General features: G+C 48.8%; 1 protein-coding gene across 3 annotated transcripts in view; it reads left to right on the forward strand.

Annotated features, from left to right (window-relative positions):
- The window catches only part of SLC37A3 (solute carrier family 37 member 3), a 44,707-nt gene that overhangs the window by 15,869 nt on the left and 8,342 nt on the right, over window positions 1-20,496 (forward strand). For all 3 annotated transcript variants that reach the window (XM_045855724.1, XM_045855725.1, XM_045855723.1), the window contains exons 4-11: window positions 1,390-1,482; window positions 3,833-3,916; window positions 6,016-6,161; window positions 11,698-11,794; window positions 14,660-14,744; window positions 15,472-15,650; window positions 17,849-17,990; window positions 19,877-19,978. In XM_045855724.1, coding sequence (XP_045711680.1) covers window positions 1,390-1,482; window positions 3,833-3,916; window positions 6,016-6,161; window positions 11,698-11,794; window positions 14,660-14,744; window positions 15,472-15,650; window positions 17,849-17,990; window positions 19,877-19,978 — 928 coding nt within the window. The remainder of the gene's footprint in view (window positions 1-1,389; window positions 1,483-3,832; window positions 3,917-6,015; window positions 6,162-11,697; window positions 11,795-14,659; window positions 14,745-15,471; window positions 15,651-17,848; window positions 17,991-19,876; window positions 19,979-20,496) is intronic.

Below are 20,496 nucleotides of genomic sequence, written 5' to 3' on the forward strand. Positions count from 1 at the left end.
AACTTTTTGGAACCCTACATTAAGATCCATTTGTCTATCTTGTACTTTAAATGAATCTCAAAGTGACAGTCTGGCTTCATTCTTTTTTGAGGAAATATCTGCCGGATTCTCCAATCTGCCAGATACTCAGATCCTGAGAACTGGGCACCCTGTCTGTCAGTCGCCCTTTCGAGTAGAATGGGCGTCCCGCTTGCGGCTCCCCCGGCACTGGCCCCTCTCTGGTGCGTGGGGTGCCGGTGCGCCTCTCCCACTCCGTCACACCGCGCAGTGGAAGTAGGCTCCTCGGGCCGGCTCCAATACAGTGAGCAATTTTTACTGCTTCGTCAAGGACATTCTGAAGTGAAGTTGACTTTTGTTTACTGGGAGTGAGGCAGCAAAGAACACAGTGATTAATGCAGCGCCGACGGGTGTGACTGCTTGGTCCACGCCGGAGCACGGCGTTTCACCCTCCGCAGCTCGTGCGCCACCGGTGGGAAAGTTAAAGGGAGAAGGAAGTGGCTTTCAGTACAGCAGTGCCCTCATCTCCAGGGGGCACGTCCCGAGACCCCAGTGGATGCCTGAAACTGCGGGTGGTACTGGACCCTGTATATTCAGTGCTTTTTCCTACATATACATACCTCTAATAAAGATTAATTTAGAAACTAGGCCCAGTAACAGGTCAACAATAATAGCTAGTTATAAAGTAGAACAGTTACAACAGTACACTGTGATAAAAGTTATGTGAGCCCTGACTGGTGTGGCTCAGTAGATTGAGTGCTGGCCTGCGAAGGAAAAAGTCATGGGTTTGATTCCCAGTCAGGGCACATGCCTGGGTTGTAGGCCAGGTCCCCGGAAGGGGGTGGTTGAAAAGCAACCCTGCATCGATGTTTCTCTCCCTCCCTTCCCCTTTCTCTATAAATAAATAAACAAACAAAATCTTTAAAAATAGGAATAAGCTATCATTTGGAAAAATGTGAATGTGGTCTCTCTCTTTTTCTGTCCCTCCCTCCCTCCCACCACTCGTGCTTGCATGTGGGTTCCTCCTCCCTCTCGTCTCCCTCAGAGTACTGTAATGTTTTGGGCCTCGGCTGACCTCAGGTAACTGAAACTGTGGAAAGCAAAACCATGGATAAGGGGGGGCTGCTGTGTTATGTGAACAGTTCTGACTGTGGATAAGGGGGCTGCTGTGTCACGTGATGGTTTTAGCCGTGGATAAGGGAGGGGGCTGCTGTACTGTGTGAACAGTTCTGACTGTGTGTGCGTGTGTGTGTGCTTCCTCTCTGCACAGGGCCTGCTTCAGCATCGCCGGGCTTCTGTGCGGGTGGGCCGGGGCTGCGCGTGAAGGCGCTTGACAGACGCGAGCGCGAGCAGGTGCCGCGGGGCTGACCGGTTCTCGTTGTGTTTCCGCAGATCTGGAGCCGCAACCGTTTGTTTCCCGGCGCCGAGGAAGCCACTCTTTTCCTCGGGACCCTGGACACTCTTTTCCTCTTCTCCTATGCCGTGGTGAGTTGTGGAATCCCAGGGTTTTTAAAGAAAGATGTAAAAGGTGTAAAAGAAAGTTGTGGAACTCCCCAGTTTTTTAAGAGATTGTGAATTTGCTGACCGAGGAAAGATCAGTATTGGCTGAAGCGTGTGTTTTGCGTCCTCATCCATCCATTCATTCGACAAGCACTTCTGTTCAAGTCGACAAGCACAAGCATGTGCCAGGTGCCTTTCCGGTCAGTGAGAATTCATCCGTGGACAACACAGGAAAGGCCCCTACCTTCGTAAAGCTTCTGTTCTTGGAGTGGGGGCTGGGAGACAAGCAGTAACAAAATGCAATAAATAAGTAAATCATAAAGTATGTTTAAAGATGGTGAGCGTGGCAGAGAAAACTAAAGCAGGGGAAGGGGACTGGAGACCTCGGGAGGCGTATAATTTAAATAGGGTGGCTGGAGAAACCTCGCCGACGAGGGGGTATTTGAACCAAGACCTGAAGTGGGGAGGTAAGGTCAGTGTGTCTAGATGTTCAGGCTGGAGGTACAGAATTCAGAGTCCTTTGCATGTACCTGATTTTCAAAGCCATGAGACTGGGTGACATCATCAAGAGAGTTGGGGGTAGAGGAGGAGTGTGAAGATGGAGTGGGGGGTTCCCAGCATTTAGAGGCGGGAAGACGCAGACGGGGCAGGAGGCTGGGACTGCGCGGGGCGGGAGCAGGAGCATCGGGAAGGTGGCGCTCCGGGAGCCAGGCTGGGATGGCCGGGCTGAGTCTGTTGGAGGACTGGGCGGCCCGAGTGTCTGCCTTTAGGGGACGCCCGAGGTGGCTGCTGAGTGAGAGTTGGGGGGGCCTGTGGTGGCAGCATCTGGGACTGGGCGCTGTGGAAGCAGTCTGACCTGTTCTCTCCGGCATCTTGTTTTCTGTCTTGAAGATGTGTCCAGTGCTAACAAAAGCCTTTTAAGCTTGAACATCCAGGTGATGTGGAATACTGGGTGAAAGTCCCAAAGTAGTCTCTAAATGCTTATTTGGGTAATTAGGAGACTTTTTTTTCAAAGAGGAAAATTATAGAAAAGGTCAAAACAGATCTTAGATCCTGTACCCCAGCTCCTCACTCTGGGCATTTTCATACAGAATCCCAGCATGTGGTCATCTGGAGTTGCCTGCAGCTTTTATGAAGCATTTTAAGAAGCAGTGGAGCCTAGTGGAAAAACCAGTTCTACCACCGCCAGCAGGCTGTGTTAACCTTGCCGCCCCACTGGCATTGACCTTTTTTTGATATTCAGTTTCCTCATCTGCGGAGCTGGATGGTGGTGCCTGTCTGTGGGGTCAGATAGGCTTAGGAGGTGAAACCTAAGTGCTGGGAACAGTCGCTGGCTGTGGCCCCCACGGGGAGCTGCGGCGTCTCCCCTGACCCCTGGGTGTTGTGCAGGCGGCTGGAGCAGCTCAGGGCAAACAGACCCCGGCTCCGAAGCGTGACTGAGACAGTTTCCTCACCCCCTTTGGAGTCCCTAGCCGAAGACTGTGAGCAGCAGCTACGGAACGTGACATCTCCTCCAGCGCTCGCAGGTGCCTCTTTTGAGGTCGTGAAAGCTTGTCGATAATGAGGGAGGAACGGTTATTGTGACATTTATCATGTAAATTTTCTCTGGCATAGATAGTTTATTAGAAAAACTTACATCAGAACTTAGACTTTCAGTAAGGACTCTCATACATTTCACATGTTTGTGGAAGAACCCTAAGTGCGCTGCCCTTAGCTCTTCAGTCTGCTCGCTGCCATGGTCTGAGCATTTTAATTGCTGCTGCTCCGTGGGAGGAGAGCAGGAGGCAGAGCATTTGTACCCAAGTTCACCTAATTATTGCCTCTGCCTCCCTGGGCTCCTGCCTTGTGATGTCATGAAGCCCAAGGGTCACATTAAACAGGCAGCACCTGTGCTCTAGAAGCTTCTGTTCTGTAGGGCATGCTGGAACACATCTTCATTCAGAATGCAAATAGCTAAGAGGAACCCCTTGGGGAAGGCGGATGACTGATGTTTAGGAGTTAATCTATTCTAGAAAATGAAATGTATTTATGTTCTTGTTTTATCGGGATAATTCTTGGGGTCTTTTTTTTTTCAGTCTCCATTTAGGCGGTTAGAGGATCAAGTAGAACCCAGGTTTGCACTGAATTATGCTGTCTCAGTGCGTGAGCTGTGCAGAAGCCCAGGTGTCGTTTCATGACACATTTGTGAAACTGATACAGACAGCTTGTCTAGGCATGAAAATGAGATTTGATTTGAAGTAATCTCAGTATATTGCTTGCCTCATTGGTTTGCAATGCCTCTTTTTTTTCCGCCTGTTGTTATGCAGGGCTGTAAAATTAAATGCTTTGTTTTTAGGGCCTTTTCATCAGCGGTATTGTTGGGGATCGGCTTAATTTACGATGTGTTCTGTCTTTTGGCATGTGCTCCTCTGCATTAGTGGTAAGTTTGAAAGTTTTCAAAACATGATGATGATGATAATTGTGATTTTTGTCAGGTACTTTAGAATGCAAGCAGTCCTCCCTACTTCTGTATGTAGAAGACAGTATAGTAGAATTCATCTTCAGTTTTTGAATCCCTGGCCTACCTTTTCAGTTAGGGGAGTCTTTTAGAAGCATCATTGGATCACGCCCCTTCCTCGACGCTCAGTCCCCAACAAAGGCAGCTCACAGATAGCGTGGTGCTCGGTGCACTCCAGACCCCGCCCCCAGCCCGCTGCTCCAGGGGCATCTGTCTCTGCGTCTCCGCTCTGCTCGGTCACACTGCTTTCTGTGGCCCTGACATTCCCGGCTCCCTTCGGCCCCCCTCGCCGTTGCTTCCGCTGCTCCTTCTGCCTCGCGTGGCCCCCTTTGCGGCTCTCCGCAGTCTCGCTCAGCCTCTCCTTCACGGCCCCGGCCAAATGGCCCTTCCTTCCTAGCACCGTGCTTCCCCGACCCCCCTCCTGGAAGTCACTGGTCCCCCCCCCTCCCCCCGCCCGCTCCAGGCCGGTACTTCTTTGAAGGCAGGAATCGTGTCTCTTGCCCCACCTGCTCGTGTCTCTGTCAGTCTCGCTGCCCCTGGGAGGCCGGGGCACAGGGCTGAGGTCGCAGACTTCCTGAGACGCACGCCAGGTTTCAGGCCCCCCCCCCGCAGTTTCTCTGCGCTTCAGCTTCCTCGTCTGAACACCTCCCCCAGGGCTGTCCTGGGGCAGGCGAGCCCCGTGTGCAGGTGTCTGGAGCGGTGCCTGGCGCACGCGCGGGCGAGCTCCGTATCCGAGTCGTCTTTATTTGCTTACCCAGCTCTGGTGAGAGATTTTTGTTGATTGAATGAAGGTGTGGAGAATAGTTAGACTCTCTTTTATTGTTTTTTAAAGTCGCCACTTTTTTCTTTGAAATTTTAGATTTACCCACTTTATTTACTAGCTGCTCACCCACACGTGTGTATATGTACTGTTTGAAAACCTGTTTTAAAACATATTTAAATGGTTTTTTAAAGAAATCGAGATATGCACATAAACACGCCCTTTTTCGTGTGTAGACCTGAACTTGGACAAGGGAGTGTAGACGTGTACCTGCCACGTCTCCTCCCCCGACCATTTTTCTGTCCTCCGTAGTTCCGCTCGTTTCAGAATGTCGTGTGACTGGAATCACACGGTGTTGTACGTGCCCACGCCAGATATTCCCGAAGAGACCTCGGCCACGGATGAAACGTGCACTCAGGCAGGCTGTCTGGAAAAGAGCGGTCATTACACGAATGCTCCTGAATTCTGGAGCCTGTCCTGAGTCACTACGACTGGCTTAGCAGCCGCAGTGGTGGTAACAGCCGGTGCCTCCCGGTCCCCTCGTGTGCCTGGCACGGTTCTGACTTCAGCCACCTGTGCGGACTCGGTGCCCAGAACAGTCCTGCACAGACACAGGCCTCAGGAAGGGGAAACGGAAATACAGGCGACCGTTGGACAACACGGCTATGAACCACACGGGGCCACTTATATGGGGACTTTTTTCAGTAGATGCTGTGAATATATTTTCTCTTATGGTTTTCTTAATAATATTTTTTTCTAGCTTACTTTATTGCAAGATACAGCATACAATACATAAACGTATAAAGTATGCGTTAATCGACTGTTATCGGTAAGGCTTCTGGCCAACACTAGGCTGTTAGAAGTTAAGTTCTGGGGCAGTGAGAAGTTGTACGTGGGTTTCTGACGGCCCGGGGCCAGCACCTCCGGCCTTGCTGCTGTCCCAGGGTCAACCGAAGGTATGAAAGGAGGCCAGACAACGAAGACTTGACTTTTCGGAGTGGAAGACAGGAGTCGGAGGCATGGTCACTGATGAGCTTCATGCTCTGTGGCCTCTTCGGCTGGTGGCGGTTCGGTGGCCGTCCCTCTCTCCAGCGCTGCCTGGAGCAGCAGCGTCCCGAGAGTTGGCCCCACGTCTCCCAGGTCTAGACGTTGAACGTCTCCCGCCCGCGGTTCTTCACGCAGAAACTTAAGTGCTTGGCTGCTGAGTGTGTCCACGTGTCCGTGTGGATGTCACATGTCCCTCTTTCTCCCCTTCTCCAAGGTGTTTGTCTTTGGCACGGTCACGGAATGGCTGCATTTCTACAACAAGTGGCTGTACTGCTGCCTGTGGATCGTGAACGGCCTGCTGCAGTCCACGGGGTGGCCCTGCGTGGTCGCCGTCATGGGCAACTGGTTTGGGAAAGCTGGGTATGCCGCCTCCTTCCTCCGCCATAGCCCTCTTTAACACTGGACTATTGGACTGAACTGAGACTTGTCACTTAACGCGGTCCCTCCCACACCGCCCACATCCTTCGTTGTAGGAAGTTAAAGTAGCTTATGGAGGGGTTCCCGTCCGAGTGCTTTGGGCGCGTCACAGTGCACTGGGCACGGTGTGGACCTTAGTGGGGATCGGCCCAGTCGGTCACCTTCCCCGCACGCTCCGGCCGTGGTCGGATTCTGAGTGTGGCTGAGGCGGCGCGTCTCAGTTTTTCCTTGAACCTTCCCTTTCGAGAGTGTAAATACCTCGTGTGCCGTCCCAGCGTGTGTTTTCTGAAGGTTTTGCCTGTCTTTCCCCTTCTTGAGACTCGGTGATGTTCTTCAGCCTTCGTCCAGTAAAGACAAGGAAACAGGGCCCAATTGGTCCATGGGACTTGCCTGATGTCACGTAGCAAAGGCTCCAGTAAGGACGCGGGGGGAGAATGCCGAACTCGGGGGCGTGTCCCCCTGAACCTTTAAGTGATTGTTAGGTTGCGTTCGAGTTTGTGTGTGCAGCGTGGCCAGGGTGTGCGGATGGGCACTTGCTGAAGTGTCCTCTGGGCCGCCAGGACGAGGAGCCGTGCGCACTGCACGGGACGGGAATAAGTTGAGATACCCAGAGACTCGGCTTTGTTTGTCGTTACTTGTGATTCTCCAGTTGCAGGAATATTACTAATTTGAATTATCAGATTTTATAGATAAATATTTATGTGTTGTGAGATACACATTTACTTTATTGATGACTCTACCTTTTTTTCTTTTTTAGATATATTTTATTGATTGTGCTATTACGGTTGTCCCATTCCCCGCCCTGTGTTCCCCTCCACCCTGCACACCCCCTCTCATCCACATCCCCCCCTTATCTCATGTCCATGGGTCGTACATATAAGTTCCTAGGCTTCTATATTTACCATGCTATTCTTAACCTCCTCCTGTCTGTTTTCTACCTACCATTTATGCTTCTTATTCTCTGTACCTTTTCCCCCCTCTCTCCCCCTCCTCTCCCACGCTGATAACCCTCCATGTGATCTCCATTTCTGTGGTTCTGTTCCTGTTCTTGTTGTTTGCTTAGTTTTTTGTTTGTCTGTTTTTTAGGTTCGGTTGTTAATAACTGTGAGTTTGCTGTCATTTTACTGTTCGTATTTTTGATCATCTTCTTTTTCTTAGATAAATCCCTTTCACATTTCATATAATAAGGGCTTGGTGATGATGAACTGTTTTAACCTGACCTTATCTGGGAAGCACTTTATCTGCCCTTCCATTCTAAATGAAAGCGTTGCTGGATAGAGCAATCTTGGATGTAGGTCCTTGTCTTTCATGACTTTGAATACTTCTTTCCAGCCCCTTCTTGCCTGCAAGGTCTCTTTTGAGAAATCAACTGATAGTCCAATGGGAACTCCTTTGTAGGTAACTGTCTCCTTTTCTCTTGCTGCTTTTAAGATTCTCTCCTTATCTTTAATCTTGGGTAATGTAATTATGATGTGCCTTGGTGTGCTCATCCTTGGGTCCGACTTCTTTGGGACTCTCTGAGCTTCCTGGACTTCCCGGAAGTCTATTTTCTGTGCCAGATTGGGGAAGTTCTCCATCATTATTTTTTCAAGTAAGTTTTCAATTTCTTGTTCTTCCTCTTCCCCTTCTGGCACCCCTATGATTGGGATGTTGGAACGTTTAAAGATGTCATGGAGGTTCCTAAGCCTCTCATTTTTTTGAATTCTTGTTTCTTCGTTCTGTTCTGGTTGAATGTTTCTTTCTTCCTTCTGCTCCAAACTGTTGATTTGAATCCCAATTTTCTTCCCATCACTGTTGGTTCTCTATAAATTTTTCTTTATTTCACATAATGCAACCTTCATTGCTGCCTAGGTCTTTTTTATGCTTTTGAAGTACCCAGTGAATTCCTGGAGCATTCTGATAACCAGTGTTTTGAACTGTGCATCTGATAGGTTGGCTTTCTCTTTGTCACTTAGTTGTATTTTTTTCTGGAGCTTTGAACTGTTCTTTCATTTGGGCTTTTTTTTTTTTTGCCTTGGCTTGCCTGTTACACATAAGGAGTGAAGCCTTTGCTGTTCACTAAGACGGGGCAACCCACATCGCTGTATGTGGGGGAGGGGTCTGAGAGGGAACAGTGCTGCTTGCTCCACTCTCTTCGGGTTTTCAGTCACTTTCCCTGATACCCACCATCAAATTGGGTCCTTCTGGTGCTGATTCCCAGATGGGTGGGCTTGTGTACTTTCTAGGACCCCGTGGGTCTCTCCAACGAACTCTCCCATAAGACTGAGAGCTCCTGCTGCTGCCTCAACCCCCACAGATGTTTTCAATCAGAGGTTTGAGGCTTTATTTCTCTGCACTGGAACCCTAGGCTGCATGGTCTGTCTTGCTCCCCCCTTGCTCCTCCTGGTTTATCTGCACGTGAATGTGGGACCTCCTGGCCTGCAAGCTGACACCTCTCCGGGTCCACCAGCTGCCACCTTGCCCACCAGCCCTGCTGCCTTGCTGCCATCTTGCTGCGAGATCTCTCCACCGGGCTGCCTGTCTCCCCATCTACCGGTCTGCATGAATGTTTTCCCTTTAACTCCTTGGTTGTCGGGCTTCCATACAGTTCGATTTTCTATCAGTTCTGGTTGTTTCTTGTTTTTAAATTTGTTGTTGTCCTTCTTTTTATTGTGCAAGGGGCACAGTGTGTTTACCTAGGCCTCCATCTTGGCCGGAAGTTCTACCTTTTTTGTTTGTTTGCACATTTACTCCGGGGCCAGTGGATGCACCAGATGCTGTCCGCCCCATGCCACCATCAGTGCATGCTCTGAGGACTCCCCTCGCTTCCCGGCTTCCTCGGTCTCACTCGGGGGGGGGGGGGGCGATGATGCTTGCTGGCTCGGGGTCTATAATGGCGTGCGAATTCACCTGTGACATGTCTCGTCACAATAAGCTCTGTCCCCCGAGAATGCGCCGGTTGTGTCAGTGTGCCCGAGATTGCTGCTGCCTCCTGACCCTGGCAGCACGGGTTGAACGGGGCTGACTTTGAGAGGCGCCTGTTCCCGGTCGCACTCTGGTTTTCTTTGGGAGTGAGTGGTGCTGTCTGCTCATGTGCTGTCTTTTTTTTTTTTAATTAAGATTTTTAGGGTAATTTGTTTCCAATCATGGTTTTTGAAAATTATATAATGATTACTCATTTATTGGGGACAAACCAGATAATATAATTGAGCAAAGAGAAGTAAAGGCAAAACCACCCAAAAGCCTGTCACTCAAAGTTACTTTGGCGTGTCATTTTGAGATAATTTTCATCTGAGTTTTTATAAATTGGATAACACTGGCTATTTGACAACAGTGACAGGGCAGGCTGGCCCCTTGTTACTTCTGTGGATCAGTGATGAAGAAACAAAACAGTCAGGAAAGCCATCACAGTCTATTTTCTGAAGTAAGACTGTATTTGACCGAGCAACACTAGTGAGTGGCGTTGAGGATGCACTGCCTGCGGCGCAGTGAGACGTAACGGTAACCCACGGAGGGCCCACGAGAGCACGGCCACTTCAGATCGCGGTTAGTCTCGGCCAGTTTCTCGGGAAAGCACGCCTTTGGCCAGCGAGGGGCATGTCAGAGCCTGACTGTCTCACTCTTTCCTCCAGAACCCCCTTGGCAGATGTGATGTATTTTAGAGGTTCTGGGCAATTTAGCGCTGGGGAAGAATATAGGAATGGCCGCCTTCAAATCAGTTGTTTTCCAGGTGCAAAAAGTTGGGGCTCAGGGGGATGCGGCGAGCAGTGAGGACGTTGTCCAGAAAAGCTGCCACCTTGCACGGGCCAGGCCCCTTTTCCTGGGTGTCAGGTCAGAGTTTGTTTAAACAGATTGAGGCTTAGTAACGCAAATTTGAACACTTGAGCAGCACTGGTTATAAAAATGTTTAAAGAGCTAGATAATTTTTTTAAAAAAGATTTTATTTACTTATTTTTAAAGATGGGGAAGGACAGGGGAGGAGAAGAGGGAGGGAAACATCCATGGATGAGAGAAGCATCAGTTGATTGCCTCTTGCGTGCGTCCAGCCTGTAACCGAGCTGGTCAGGGCTGAAGAGTGTGTTAATAATATGTATCAGGTAGATAAAATACAAATGTTAACTGTGAACAAATGAACTTTTCATAAACACTTTTTCTTCCACCAGTCTTACTGATATTTCCGGTGTTCAGAGCTGATCATTTTTTCTCCAAGACTGTTGTAAAAGCTAGTTTTCCTTCCACCAGGCTCTTCTGCCCATCACGTTAAAAATGGCATATTGGGGTTCACAGTAAGCCACACATTTAAACTGTGCCATTTGATGGGTTTGGGCATGAGTACTCCCTTAAAACCGTCATCACGGTGAAGATCATGGACAGCCCCTCACCCCCCCAAGTGCCCTTATGCTTCTGGCAGTCCCTCCCCACCCGTCCCAACACACCCTCTCCCGCCCACTGCGGTCTCCGGACAACTGCCAGTCTGCTTCCTGTCGCTTTAGATGCGTTAGAGCTTCCTGAAGTTGTATCGCAGTGGAGCCCTGCCGTGTGCACTCCCGCCCGTTTGTCCTCCTCCCTCAGCGGAACTAGAGACGCGTTCGTGTTGTGTAGCGGCACTCCGTCCTTTTCACAGCTGAACGGGGGTTCGTTGTGCCACGGTTCGTTCATCCGTCCGCCTGTGGATGCACGTCGGGGTGGTTTTCAGTTTTTGGCTGTTAGGAGTGAAGTTACTGTGAACGTTTGTGTGCAGGTCCTTACGTGGACATGGGCGTTCGCTTCCCGTGGGTAATGCCTTGGAAGAGAGTGGCTGGATCATACGGTAGATGTGTTTATATCTTTCTAAGGAATTGGCAGTCCCTTCCACATGGCTGTACCATTTTACATTTCTGCCAACAGAGTGTAAAGCGTTCTGGTGTCTGTTATACCTTTGCCAACACTTGGTGTGCTTGGTCTTCCTTGATTTTAGCCCTTCCCTAGTCATACAGGGGTACCTGCTGTGGTTTTAATTTGCATTTCCCCAACGTCTGATGACATGGAGCATCTTTTCATGTGCTTATTTGCATCATATTTTTATATGTGAAGTATATTGAAATCTTTTGCCCCCTTTTCAGAATTTTTTATTTTGAGATGATCATAGATTTGTACTTTTTTAATGTTTTAATTGCATTGTCTGATTCCATATTGTTGGGTTTTGAGATTTCTTTATATTCCAGATACTAGTTTTATGAGATAAGTGATATGTAGTATTTTCTTCTATCTGTGACTTGTCTTTTTAAATTCCCTTCATAGTTTCTTTCAGTGAGACCCAAATTAAGCTTTATTATAATAAAATCTTAGAGTTTGAAGAGACCCAATGTTTTGCCATTTGGGTATGCTTAAAAAGTCTTAACGTGGAATGTCGATTCTCTGTAGTGGGAACTTTTATTGTTTTGGCTGTTTCATATTGGAACCGCAAGTTGAACCCCGTCTTACGATCTGGTCTTCTGTTCTCCACCGTTCTCCGTCGTAGGCGAGGAGTGGTGTTTGGTCTCTGGAGCGCCTGTGCTTCGGTGGGCAACATTCTGGGAGCATGCCTCGCCTCTTCTGTCCTGCAGTATGGTTACGAGGTAGGTGTTTCTTTCTAGCTTTTCCTCGAGTATAGAAATACAGATGAGGCCTGTCCAGAAAGTATCCAGCCATGTATTGTGAAAAACAGAGACGTTAATTGAAGAAGATATAAAATATACGAAACATCTTAAAAGGAAAATGACGCCTCAGTCCCCTTCAAAGTAGGCACCTTGGGACCTCACACAGTTCTCCCAGTTGCCATCAGCTGCCCTGTTGTATTTTCCTGAATCTCTTCAACAGTCTGAAATCTCTTCCCTTTCAAAGGTGATTTTAGTTTTGGGAAAATCCAGAAGTCTCAGGGAGCCAAATCTGAGCTGCAAGGGGCTGAGACACCTGGATGATTTGATGTTTGGCTAAAAAATTGCACGAGATGTAATGCATGAGCTGGCGCATGTTCGTGATGAAGCTGCCAGTCACCAGTTGCCCATAGCTGTCGCCTTCTGAATCATCCAAATAGTTTCCACAGTGGAATGTTCAAGCTTAACGCAAAATTTGATGCAGATTTGTTATTCTACTCACTCAGTCATTTTGAATGTGACGGCCACACAGTCCACATGCTCACTCAGTGGTGTCTACCATGCCCCCTGACTAGTACAGTGAAGTCATCACTGTCCATGTATGCGCATTCCAGTCCACTCTCCTGGGCTGCCAGGTTCCATCGATGTTGAGCAAACTGTTCTTGTTATATTAACAATGGCTGGACTTTTTACAGACCTCATATACTTGTATTTTTTTAGGAAATAATACTGTGGCCATTTAAAAACACCTTGAGCTGTGGCTCAGGGCAAAGCTTGTGTTAAAAGTAAACAAACTTTTGACAGATTAAAACACCATCATTCTTGGAAAACACCCAAGTCTAAAGACAATCAGTTAGGAAAGGTACTTGCAACTCACGTCACAAATAAAGACCTAATCTTCCTACATAAACAAGCACCCTCCAATCGATAAGAAAAGGGCCAACAACAGAGAAAAAAGGTAAAAGACTCGAACACGTGGTTGATGGAAAGGGACTAGGAACAGCTTATAAACATAAGACAAGAAATTCCACTTCATCTGTAACTTTACTTCATGAACATTTACTAAGTTCCTCTAAACAGTAGAGAATGGACGCTGGCCAAACGGGACAACATCGCCGCCCTTGTGGGGCGTAGGTGGTGTTGGAGGAGAAATGCAAATTAAAACTGCACCATAAAACAGAAAGAAGCTACCCCGAATATTTATGCGATTGGTAAAAAACCCAAAATGTGCGAATAATGTGCTTATGAGGACGTGGAGCAGCAGGCGTTGCAGTTGGCAGAGTGAACAACAACCCCTGGCGGGGTCAGTGCGGGGCTGCCTGTCAGAGTGACCGCCGCAGTTAGCACTGTCGGCGCGCACGCAGTCACAGAGCTACAAGGACACTTATTTCGGCGTTGTTTGTCATAGCAAAACTTTGATGACGCGTGGCACCCAAAAGGGAAGTAGTTAAACTGTCATACACCTGTTCCATGGAATGCCATGCAGCTGTGAAATAGAATTGCAGAGCTCTCTCTGTACCGATGGGGCAACATCTCAGTGGTGCGTATGTATACAGTGGTACCTCGGTACTCGTCCGCTTCAGAACTCGTCAGACCTGGTACTTGTTACATTTTGATGAGAAAAAATGTTTCAGCACTTGGTGCTTGCTCGCCACTCGTCGGAATGAATTAACGACAAGTACTGGTGGCACTGCATTAGGTGAAGAAAGCAAGGGTGCAACAGAGCGCGTATTAAGGGACACCTTTGTGTAAAATGAAGGAAGACGTCAAGAGTACACGTTTGTGTTGGCCTGTATGTTTCTAAAACAAGCTCTGGAAAGTAAAGATGCAGTAACCGCGATGGTTATACGACTGGAAAATGAGGACTGAGTGGATGGGAGGACGGCCATGGGGGGAGTTTTAACTGTGCATCTACTTCTTTTTGCTTGGATCAGGTGAATGTGTGGCCCGTGCCTCCTTAGGGCCAATGGGAAGCCCGTCCAGTGTTCACAGTCTCCCCTATTCCAGGCTTGTTAGCTTCACACCTGGATTGTACCAGTTGGTTCAGATAGGAATTTCTGTTCACCCTAGGTGATGCTCCCACATTTGACCTCTGAAAACACTAATTTTGTCACTAACTTGTTCAAAAATTTAAACTATCTGTCCACATCAGGCTCCATTGTCTGTTAAATAAAATTCAGCTACGCAGCCTGGCTTTTGAGAGTCTTTAATCTTGTTCTTCCCAAGTCAGTTCTTCCCAAGTCAGTTCTGTATTCTCAGTTACCTCCCAGCAGAAGCCGCTGCCTCCCACCCAGTGCCTTTGCTTCAGCTGTGCCCAGAGAGATGGTCAGTCCCTTTGATTTCCAGCTCTGCCTTAAAGCACTGGGAACTACTTCAGCCTCTTTAGCTGTTAATTCTTCTTAAATTCCTATACGTGTTTCTCATTAGGAGCGGGCCGCCTCATTTATTCAGCCACATGCTTCCTTATATTATTGTTTCATTTTTTATTGTTTGATCCGCTCAACTGGGCAGAATATCTTCGATGGCAGATACTGTCTTATGGGAGGTTATGTGGTGTAAGAAGGAGATGTTTGGAGCCAGCCCTGATTTCACGGTCATAATAGTGCCACTCAGTGTTCAGGGGACCTTCATTACCCTCCCTGAGCCTCAGAGAGCCTTTGGGAAGGCTAAAGAGAAAACGCAGGTAAAATGCAGCCCGGTGCCTGGCGCAGGCCAGGCTCTCAGCACTCACCTTCTCCCCAGTCTCCCAGGCCTTCCGCTCCGGCCCCCACCCCCACCCCCACCCCCCACACGTGCCTCCTCTGCTGAGTGTCCCAATGTGTAAGGGCCCCGCCCTCTCTCCTGCAGTATGCCTTTCTGGTGACGGCCGCTGTGCAGTTTGCTGGTGGGATCGTCATCTTCTTTGGACTCCTGGTGTCACCTGAAGAAATTGGTGAGGACAAGCGTCGCTTCTGTTCAGAGCGTCTTACTGTTATCGGCAGAGAGAAGTCTGAGGCCAGGACAGCCGGTCTTCTTTTCCTAGGAGAGCCGGGAGCTCTTCTCAGTGGGTTGAAGGAGCAGTGTCGCTGTTTGTGTCCCGCGGCCCAAGTCCAGCTCCGCCAGGCGTTGCCGCACGTGGTTGAGGGGGCGAGGCTCACCTTTTGTAGGTACAGGGAAAACTCGTCATGCGCCAGTGAGTTTTATAATTGAGACGCTGGTTAGAAATCAGCATGATGTGTTTTTAATTTCACTTGTTGAGACAGATTTCATTTACTTCAGAAAAATAATTTAGGGTGATACTTATCTCTGGTTAAATACAGAATTCGAACAAACGAAACCGCAGAAGCAAATAGATGTACGAGTCTATCTTTTGAATGTGATTACAGAAGCACATCAGTTTAATAGTATGTAATAACTTCTTTTTGTATATTAGGGACCTAGTGTGATTTAGTTGAAAACATATTGCTTTGAAGCCTGATAAAGGAGAATTAGAGACCTGGGTCTGTTGCTATGTGATCTTAATTGGCCTTAGTTGATCTTGACCTCTGAACATTGTTGCTTCTATAAAGTGGAAATAAAATAATAGTGACCCCGTAAGTAATGATGCATGCACAGCACTTAACACAATGCCAGGCACCTGGGAAGCTCTCTACAAATGATGGCTGGTACTGTTGTTCTAGGTCTCCCTGGCATCGAAGCAGAAGAAAATTTTGAAGAAGACTCGCACAGGCCATTAATTAGCGGTGCTGAAAACGAAGATGAATATGAGGCTAATTATTCAATCCAAGAAGGCAGCACTGTCACCCCCATCCAGGCAATAAGCTTTCACCAGGCCTGCTGCCTCCCTGGAGTCATACCGGTAAGGGTCGCCCAGGTGCCCTTCCTCCAGCCAGTGAGATGTGGTGGCCCGGACGTTAACTTGGCCCCGGGGTGACGCGTCTTTAGGTAATGCGCTTCTCTTTGATACTTAGTTGTGGACATTTCTGTTCAGAGGAATATTGGCTGGTGCCCCTCAGCTTATTTTTATGTTGGCACCACTGACGTTTTTTCTGATACCTGATTCAGAGGTCGGCAGACCTTGTCTGTGAAGAGCCAGACAGTAAATGTCTTTGACTTTGCAGGGGCTGCACAGCCTCTGCCACCATTATTTAACTCGAGAGCAGAAGAAACCATGGGCCCCGTGGAACGAATGGGCAGGCTAGAGCTGGCCTGGAGCCCTAGTTTGCTGAACCTGCCCTGGCATTCGAAGAAGAAGGCAGGGTTGGTTTTAAATATACGTTTTTTGGCCTGTGCAGTATTATAAAGTTGTATGTCAGCCAAGAGGCGTTTGAATGGGTCAGATGTGCCCTAACTGCCCCCGTTCTTACTCTGGTGGACACCACTGTTGGCCCGTTTACTGAAAGGTCCAGAGCACAAGATAGGACCACACAGTGTTTCTTGGTAACGCATCCCAGTGTTTCCTCAGCCTTTACAGTCAGGAGAACTTCCTAACGTCTGAATTAAGTCTCTCCTGCAGCAGGTTTTCTGTCTTGCTGTTTCGGGCGCTCTCGCACGGGAGTGGAAGCGAAGAGGTCTAGGCTGTGTTTCCAGCTCACCCACAAACTCCCTGGGAGGCCAGGGGGAGTCGCTCGGTGTACCCTCCAGTCTCAGTCCCCCCTCCTGTGGAATAGGAAGATACCCGTCTCCCCTGGGGCCTCTGGCGTCGTCGTATTGTGAACACACCGGTTTTTATTCTGTTGTTCCCTGGTGCTTCTGAGTGTAACCCCTGAGCTGGAATCGGGGTCTGCAGGTCGTCTGACCTCACGCCCGTCCCCTCCCTTCAGCCTGCGCCCCCCAGGCTGACTGAGAGAACTGACTTTTGCAAACACGTAGTCAAATATGAGTGAAAATACAAGTCCCCACGATCTTTAAAATATGTGTATTATAAGGGGAATGTAAGTTTCTTTAGGCCTGCTCTTATGCTAATGATTATTTTAACCAGTTATTAAAATACTCTGCTGGTAATAGATTAATTTCTGAGATAGAACTTAAATTTGTTGTGGCTGAATATGGAATCTTTCGCTCTTCCTTTGTGTTTCCCAAGCTGCTGTTCCCCGACCTGGGAAGGGAGGCGAAGGAAATCTAGTTAATGCAATTCCTTTGTCTCCGGAGCAGGCTGTCTGGGCAGAGTGCACTCGAGCCTGGGCCCGGGCCCTCTGGGGGGCGGCTGTTGCCTGGCCGGGGAAGCTGTTTTAGAACCAGTGATACCTCGGGAGTAACTGGCAGCTCCAGGGAGAAGAATATACTAGCCAGACACCCTTTGAAGTCAGTCTCTCTGCTCCTCCCCCTCTTTCCTTTGATGCTCGGTGTCAGGGTTTCCTGGTAGTAATGTGTCAAATACGGGCGTCTTGGCGCCACTGCCACCTTAAGGCAGCTGCGACCTTTATTCGTAAAAGTAGAGCCAGGAGGCCTGTGACAGGCGTGTTCTTTCCTTTCTGAGTCAGCAGAGACACTCTGTGCGTTTCCCCTGGATGCGAGAATGTAGAGCCCTTGGAAACTAGAATGTGAAAGTAGTTGTAATGTTGGTGCTTGTTTTAGACCTTCACACTGGAGTTCAGTCATGTTCACCAGCGCTCACAGTATTCACCTTGCAGGAAGTGGAAGAGCTAAAATAGTTCGGCTGCTAGCAGTTGAAGCTGTGATGTTTACTGCATTTATTTGCTTGCGGTTAATGCTAGTCAGTGGCACGAATGAACACCTTTAATCTTTGTCTAAATAAGGAAATATGAGTCTGTGCCCTGCCTTACAGGTTCAAAACACTGGTTTGCTTCTACCAGAGAACCGGAAGGAGAAGAAAGTGGGGAGAGGGGGAGACGGGCATGTGTGTTTCCTGTCCCGAAGGCCTGCTGCGCGAGCCTTTCCAGGAGCTGACGGGCCTGACGGGAAGAGGGGGCCTGGGCAGAGCCAGGCCGACGGGGGCGGGTAGCAGTGTTTAACGTTACAGTCAGGCGCTACCGAGAAGTGGTGGTCCCGCCATGCTGGTGCTTATTGATTGATGACCGAATGTCTTCCTTACAGTACTCGCTGGCCTATGCCTGCCTGAAGTTAGTGAACTACTCCTTCTTCTTCTGGTTGCCCTTCTACCTGAGCAACAACTTTGGATGGAAGGAGGCTGAAGCTGACAAGCTGTCCATTTGGTACGACGTTGGAGGGATTATAGGTAATGCCCGTCCTGCATCTTTTTTGATAATAATTGGTCACTAGTAATCTTTCACTGGGTTGTGAAATCAGGCATCTTTCCGAGTTTTATTACTTATTCCACAGCCATTTTTCCTAAACTGCCCTACCAGTAATCAGTCAGACTCTTGAAGGAACAAAGTCCGTAGGAAAGAAGACCCAGCCTGCGGCAGCCCCGTGATCTGTGGCGCTCTGACTTCTCAGTCCTGTGTGGACAGGACTGTGCTTTTGTCTTGGCACGTTTCCCTCTGTGGTTGCTTTTCATGTAACGCACACACACTTTCAGTACCATCTTAGCCCTTGGCTGTACACAGTGGCTTAGTGCTTAGGTCGTCCAATCACAGAGGTAGGAATAATAGCAGGAATTAATGTTCGTGAATGTTTTTTAGCTGGTTTGTCCACAGCAGATTTTAGTAGTGACTTTGTAATAGCTAGAAGTATAAACAGGGGAGTAGGAAACATTTTAAAAAAGATTTTAATTAAATTATTTTTAGAGAGAGGGTAGGGGAGGGAGAAAGAGAGGGAGAGAAATATCAATGTGTGGTTGACTCTTGTGTGCCCTTACTGGGGACCTGGCCTGCACCCCAGGCATGTGCCCTGCCTGGGAATCGAACCAGTGACCCTTCGGTTTGCAGGCTGGTGCTCAATCCACTGAGCCACACCAGCCAGGGCCGCCCTTATTCTCAGACCCCGCGCTGGAGGTGAGGCTGCTGCCTTCAGAGCCTCCCATGCGTCTGTGCTGCTGCCTGATGAGGATGCACCAGGTGTCCCCGAGCCCTTGAACTCAACGTGGGCTGCAGCTCAGTGTGACTGTGCTGCCTGAAGGATGCATGTCTCCTCTTTGTAAACGTCAGGACCCGTTAGTTACTAGTAAACCGTAATTTCTGCATTGCATTTTAGTGAATGTGAGAGGGCCCCCCAAATGGAATTTATTTATAAAAAATGGTGTATTCCTTCTTACCTGTTTAAACTCCAGTCACCTTCAGAGCACTCTCCATTTGATGTGATACACCTATCGAGACGTTTTTCCCACTGCTCCAGTTTTTGAACTTGTCGATTTTGATGCCTTTTAAGTGTTTCTGCCTTTTTTTTGTTTCTCTTCTTCCACATCAGTAACATGTTTCTCTTTGAGGACTTTTTTCACCTGGGGAAATAAAAAAAAAAAGTCGCTAGGGCCAGATCAGGTGAATAGGGAAGATGGGGCACGGGGATCAGGCTGTTTTTGGTCCAGAACTGCTGAACACTCAGCACAGTGTGGGCAGGTGCACTCGTAAATCACCCATCATGAAATGGGCAAACACACTGAGTCTTCAAAAAAAAAAAAATTCACTGAAGCCGAACGCAGCCTCTCACGACCACCCCAGCTGGTGCCCTGATACAGATGGGTTCCTAGAACACTCATCTAGCAGGGGAAGCCTGTGCTACGAGGGGCCTGCCCTCCAGAAGATGATTCTGGTTTTCTTGGGTTCCCCTTTGTATCTATGGGCTGCTGCTGATACGCCATGAGGCATGGTCCTTGACCATCTTTTCAGTAAAAAGAAAAATCCAGAAAAGCCCTCACAGCTGGCTTGAGGAAGGAAAACAACAAGGAATAGTGGGTGGTTTTGGCGATTTTCTCTTTTTCCTTATTTTGGTGTCTGCTTTTCTGCTTTGTGATGCCTTGTCCCAATCAGCCATCGTGACAGTGAACAGTCAGGTAATTGTTCTAAAAGGAAGTTGGGGAGGGAACTTTGGAGGCGAGTCTGGCACCTTTGTGGCTAGACCAGTTTTAGGGTCCTGACAGCAGGTGGGAGGTGCCCGATGAGCAAGTGTCGGGTGCCCGAGCTGCATTGTAAGTGATGGTGTTTGCCGCGCACTCTCTGCTCACAGGTGGGACTCTGCAAGGCTTCATCTCCGACATCTTACAGAAGAGAGCGCCGGTCCTGGCGCTGAGTCTGCTTCTGGCCGTTGTGTCCCTGGTTGGGTACAGTCGTGAGTATGCCCTTGCAGTTCAATTGTATTCCTGATCTCTCAGGCTGAGGCACCTGCCTCAGGTCAATGATTAACCCTGGGGAGATCCTTGAGACCTGCTACTCAGGTGCGGCACGGGGCCTTCTTGTTGTCCTGGACACACCCGGTGGAAGCACCACCACGTGGTTTTGTGTTGGGAAGGAAACCGGCATCTCTTCTGCTTTGTTGGTTTAAGAGCTGGCTCAGGGGTATATATGCTTTGTCTGGAGCCTACTCCAGAGGGATAGCATTAGAACCAATAAAACAATAAAAGGGAAAATGTTTCAAGAGAGGAAAAATGCTAATTAGTAGGTTTGGTACATGTCCCTTAAGGTGCTGCCGAGATGGGAGCAGGGTTTTTCTGCGGCTCTTCACAGTCTCATTAGCTTGAGCGCCAGTGAGAGGCAGACATTACAAGTGGAAGTCGGAGGAGGCCGTGAAAGAGCTGTATCCCTTTGTCATGTCTGGGCGGGATCCGTGGGGCCACAGGGACCAGGTCT

The sequence above is a fragment of the Phyllostomus hastatus genome, unplaced genomic scaffold, assembly GCF_019186645.2.
Source record: "Phyllostomus hastatus isolate PE091 unplaced genomic scaffold, TTU_PhHast_1.1 phas_scaffold_114, whole genome shotgun sequence".
In the NCBI taxonomy this organism is placed as follows: Eukaryota; Metazoa; Chordata; class Mammalia; order Chiroptera; family Phyllostomidae; genus Phyllostomus; species Phyllostomus hastatus.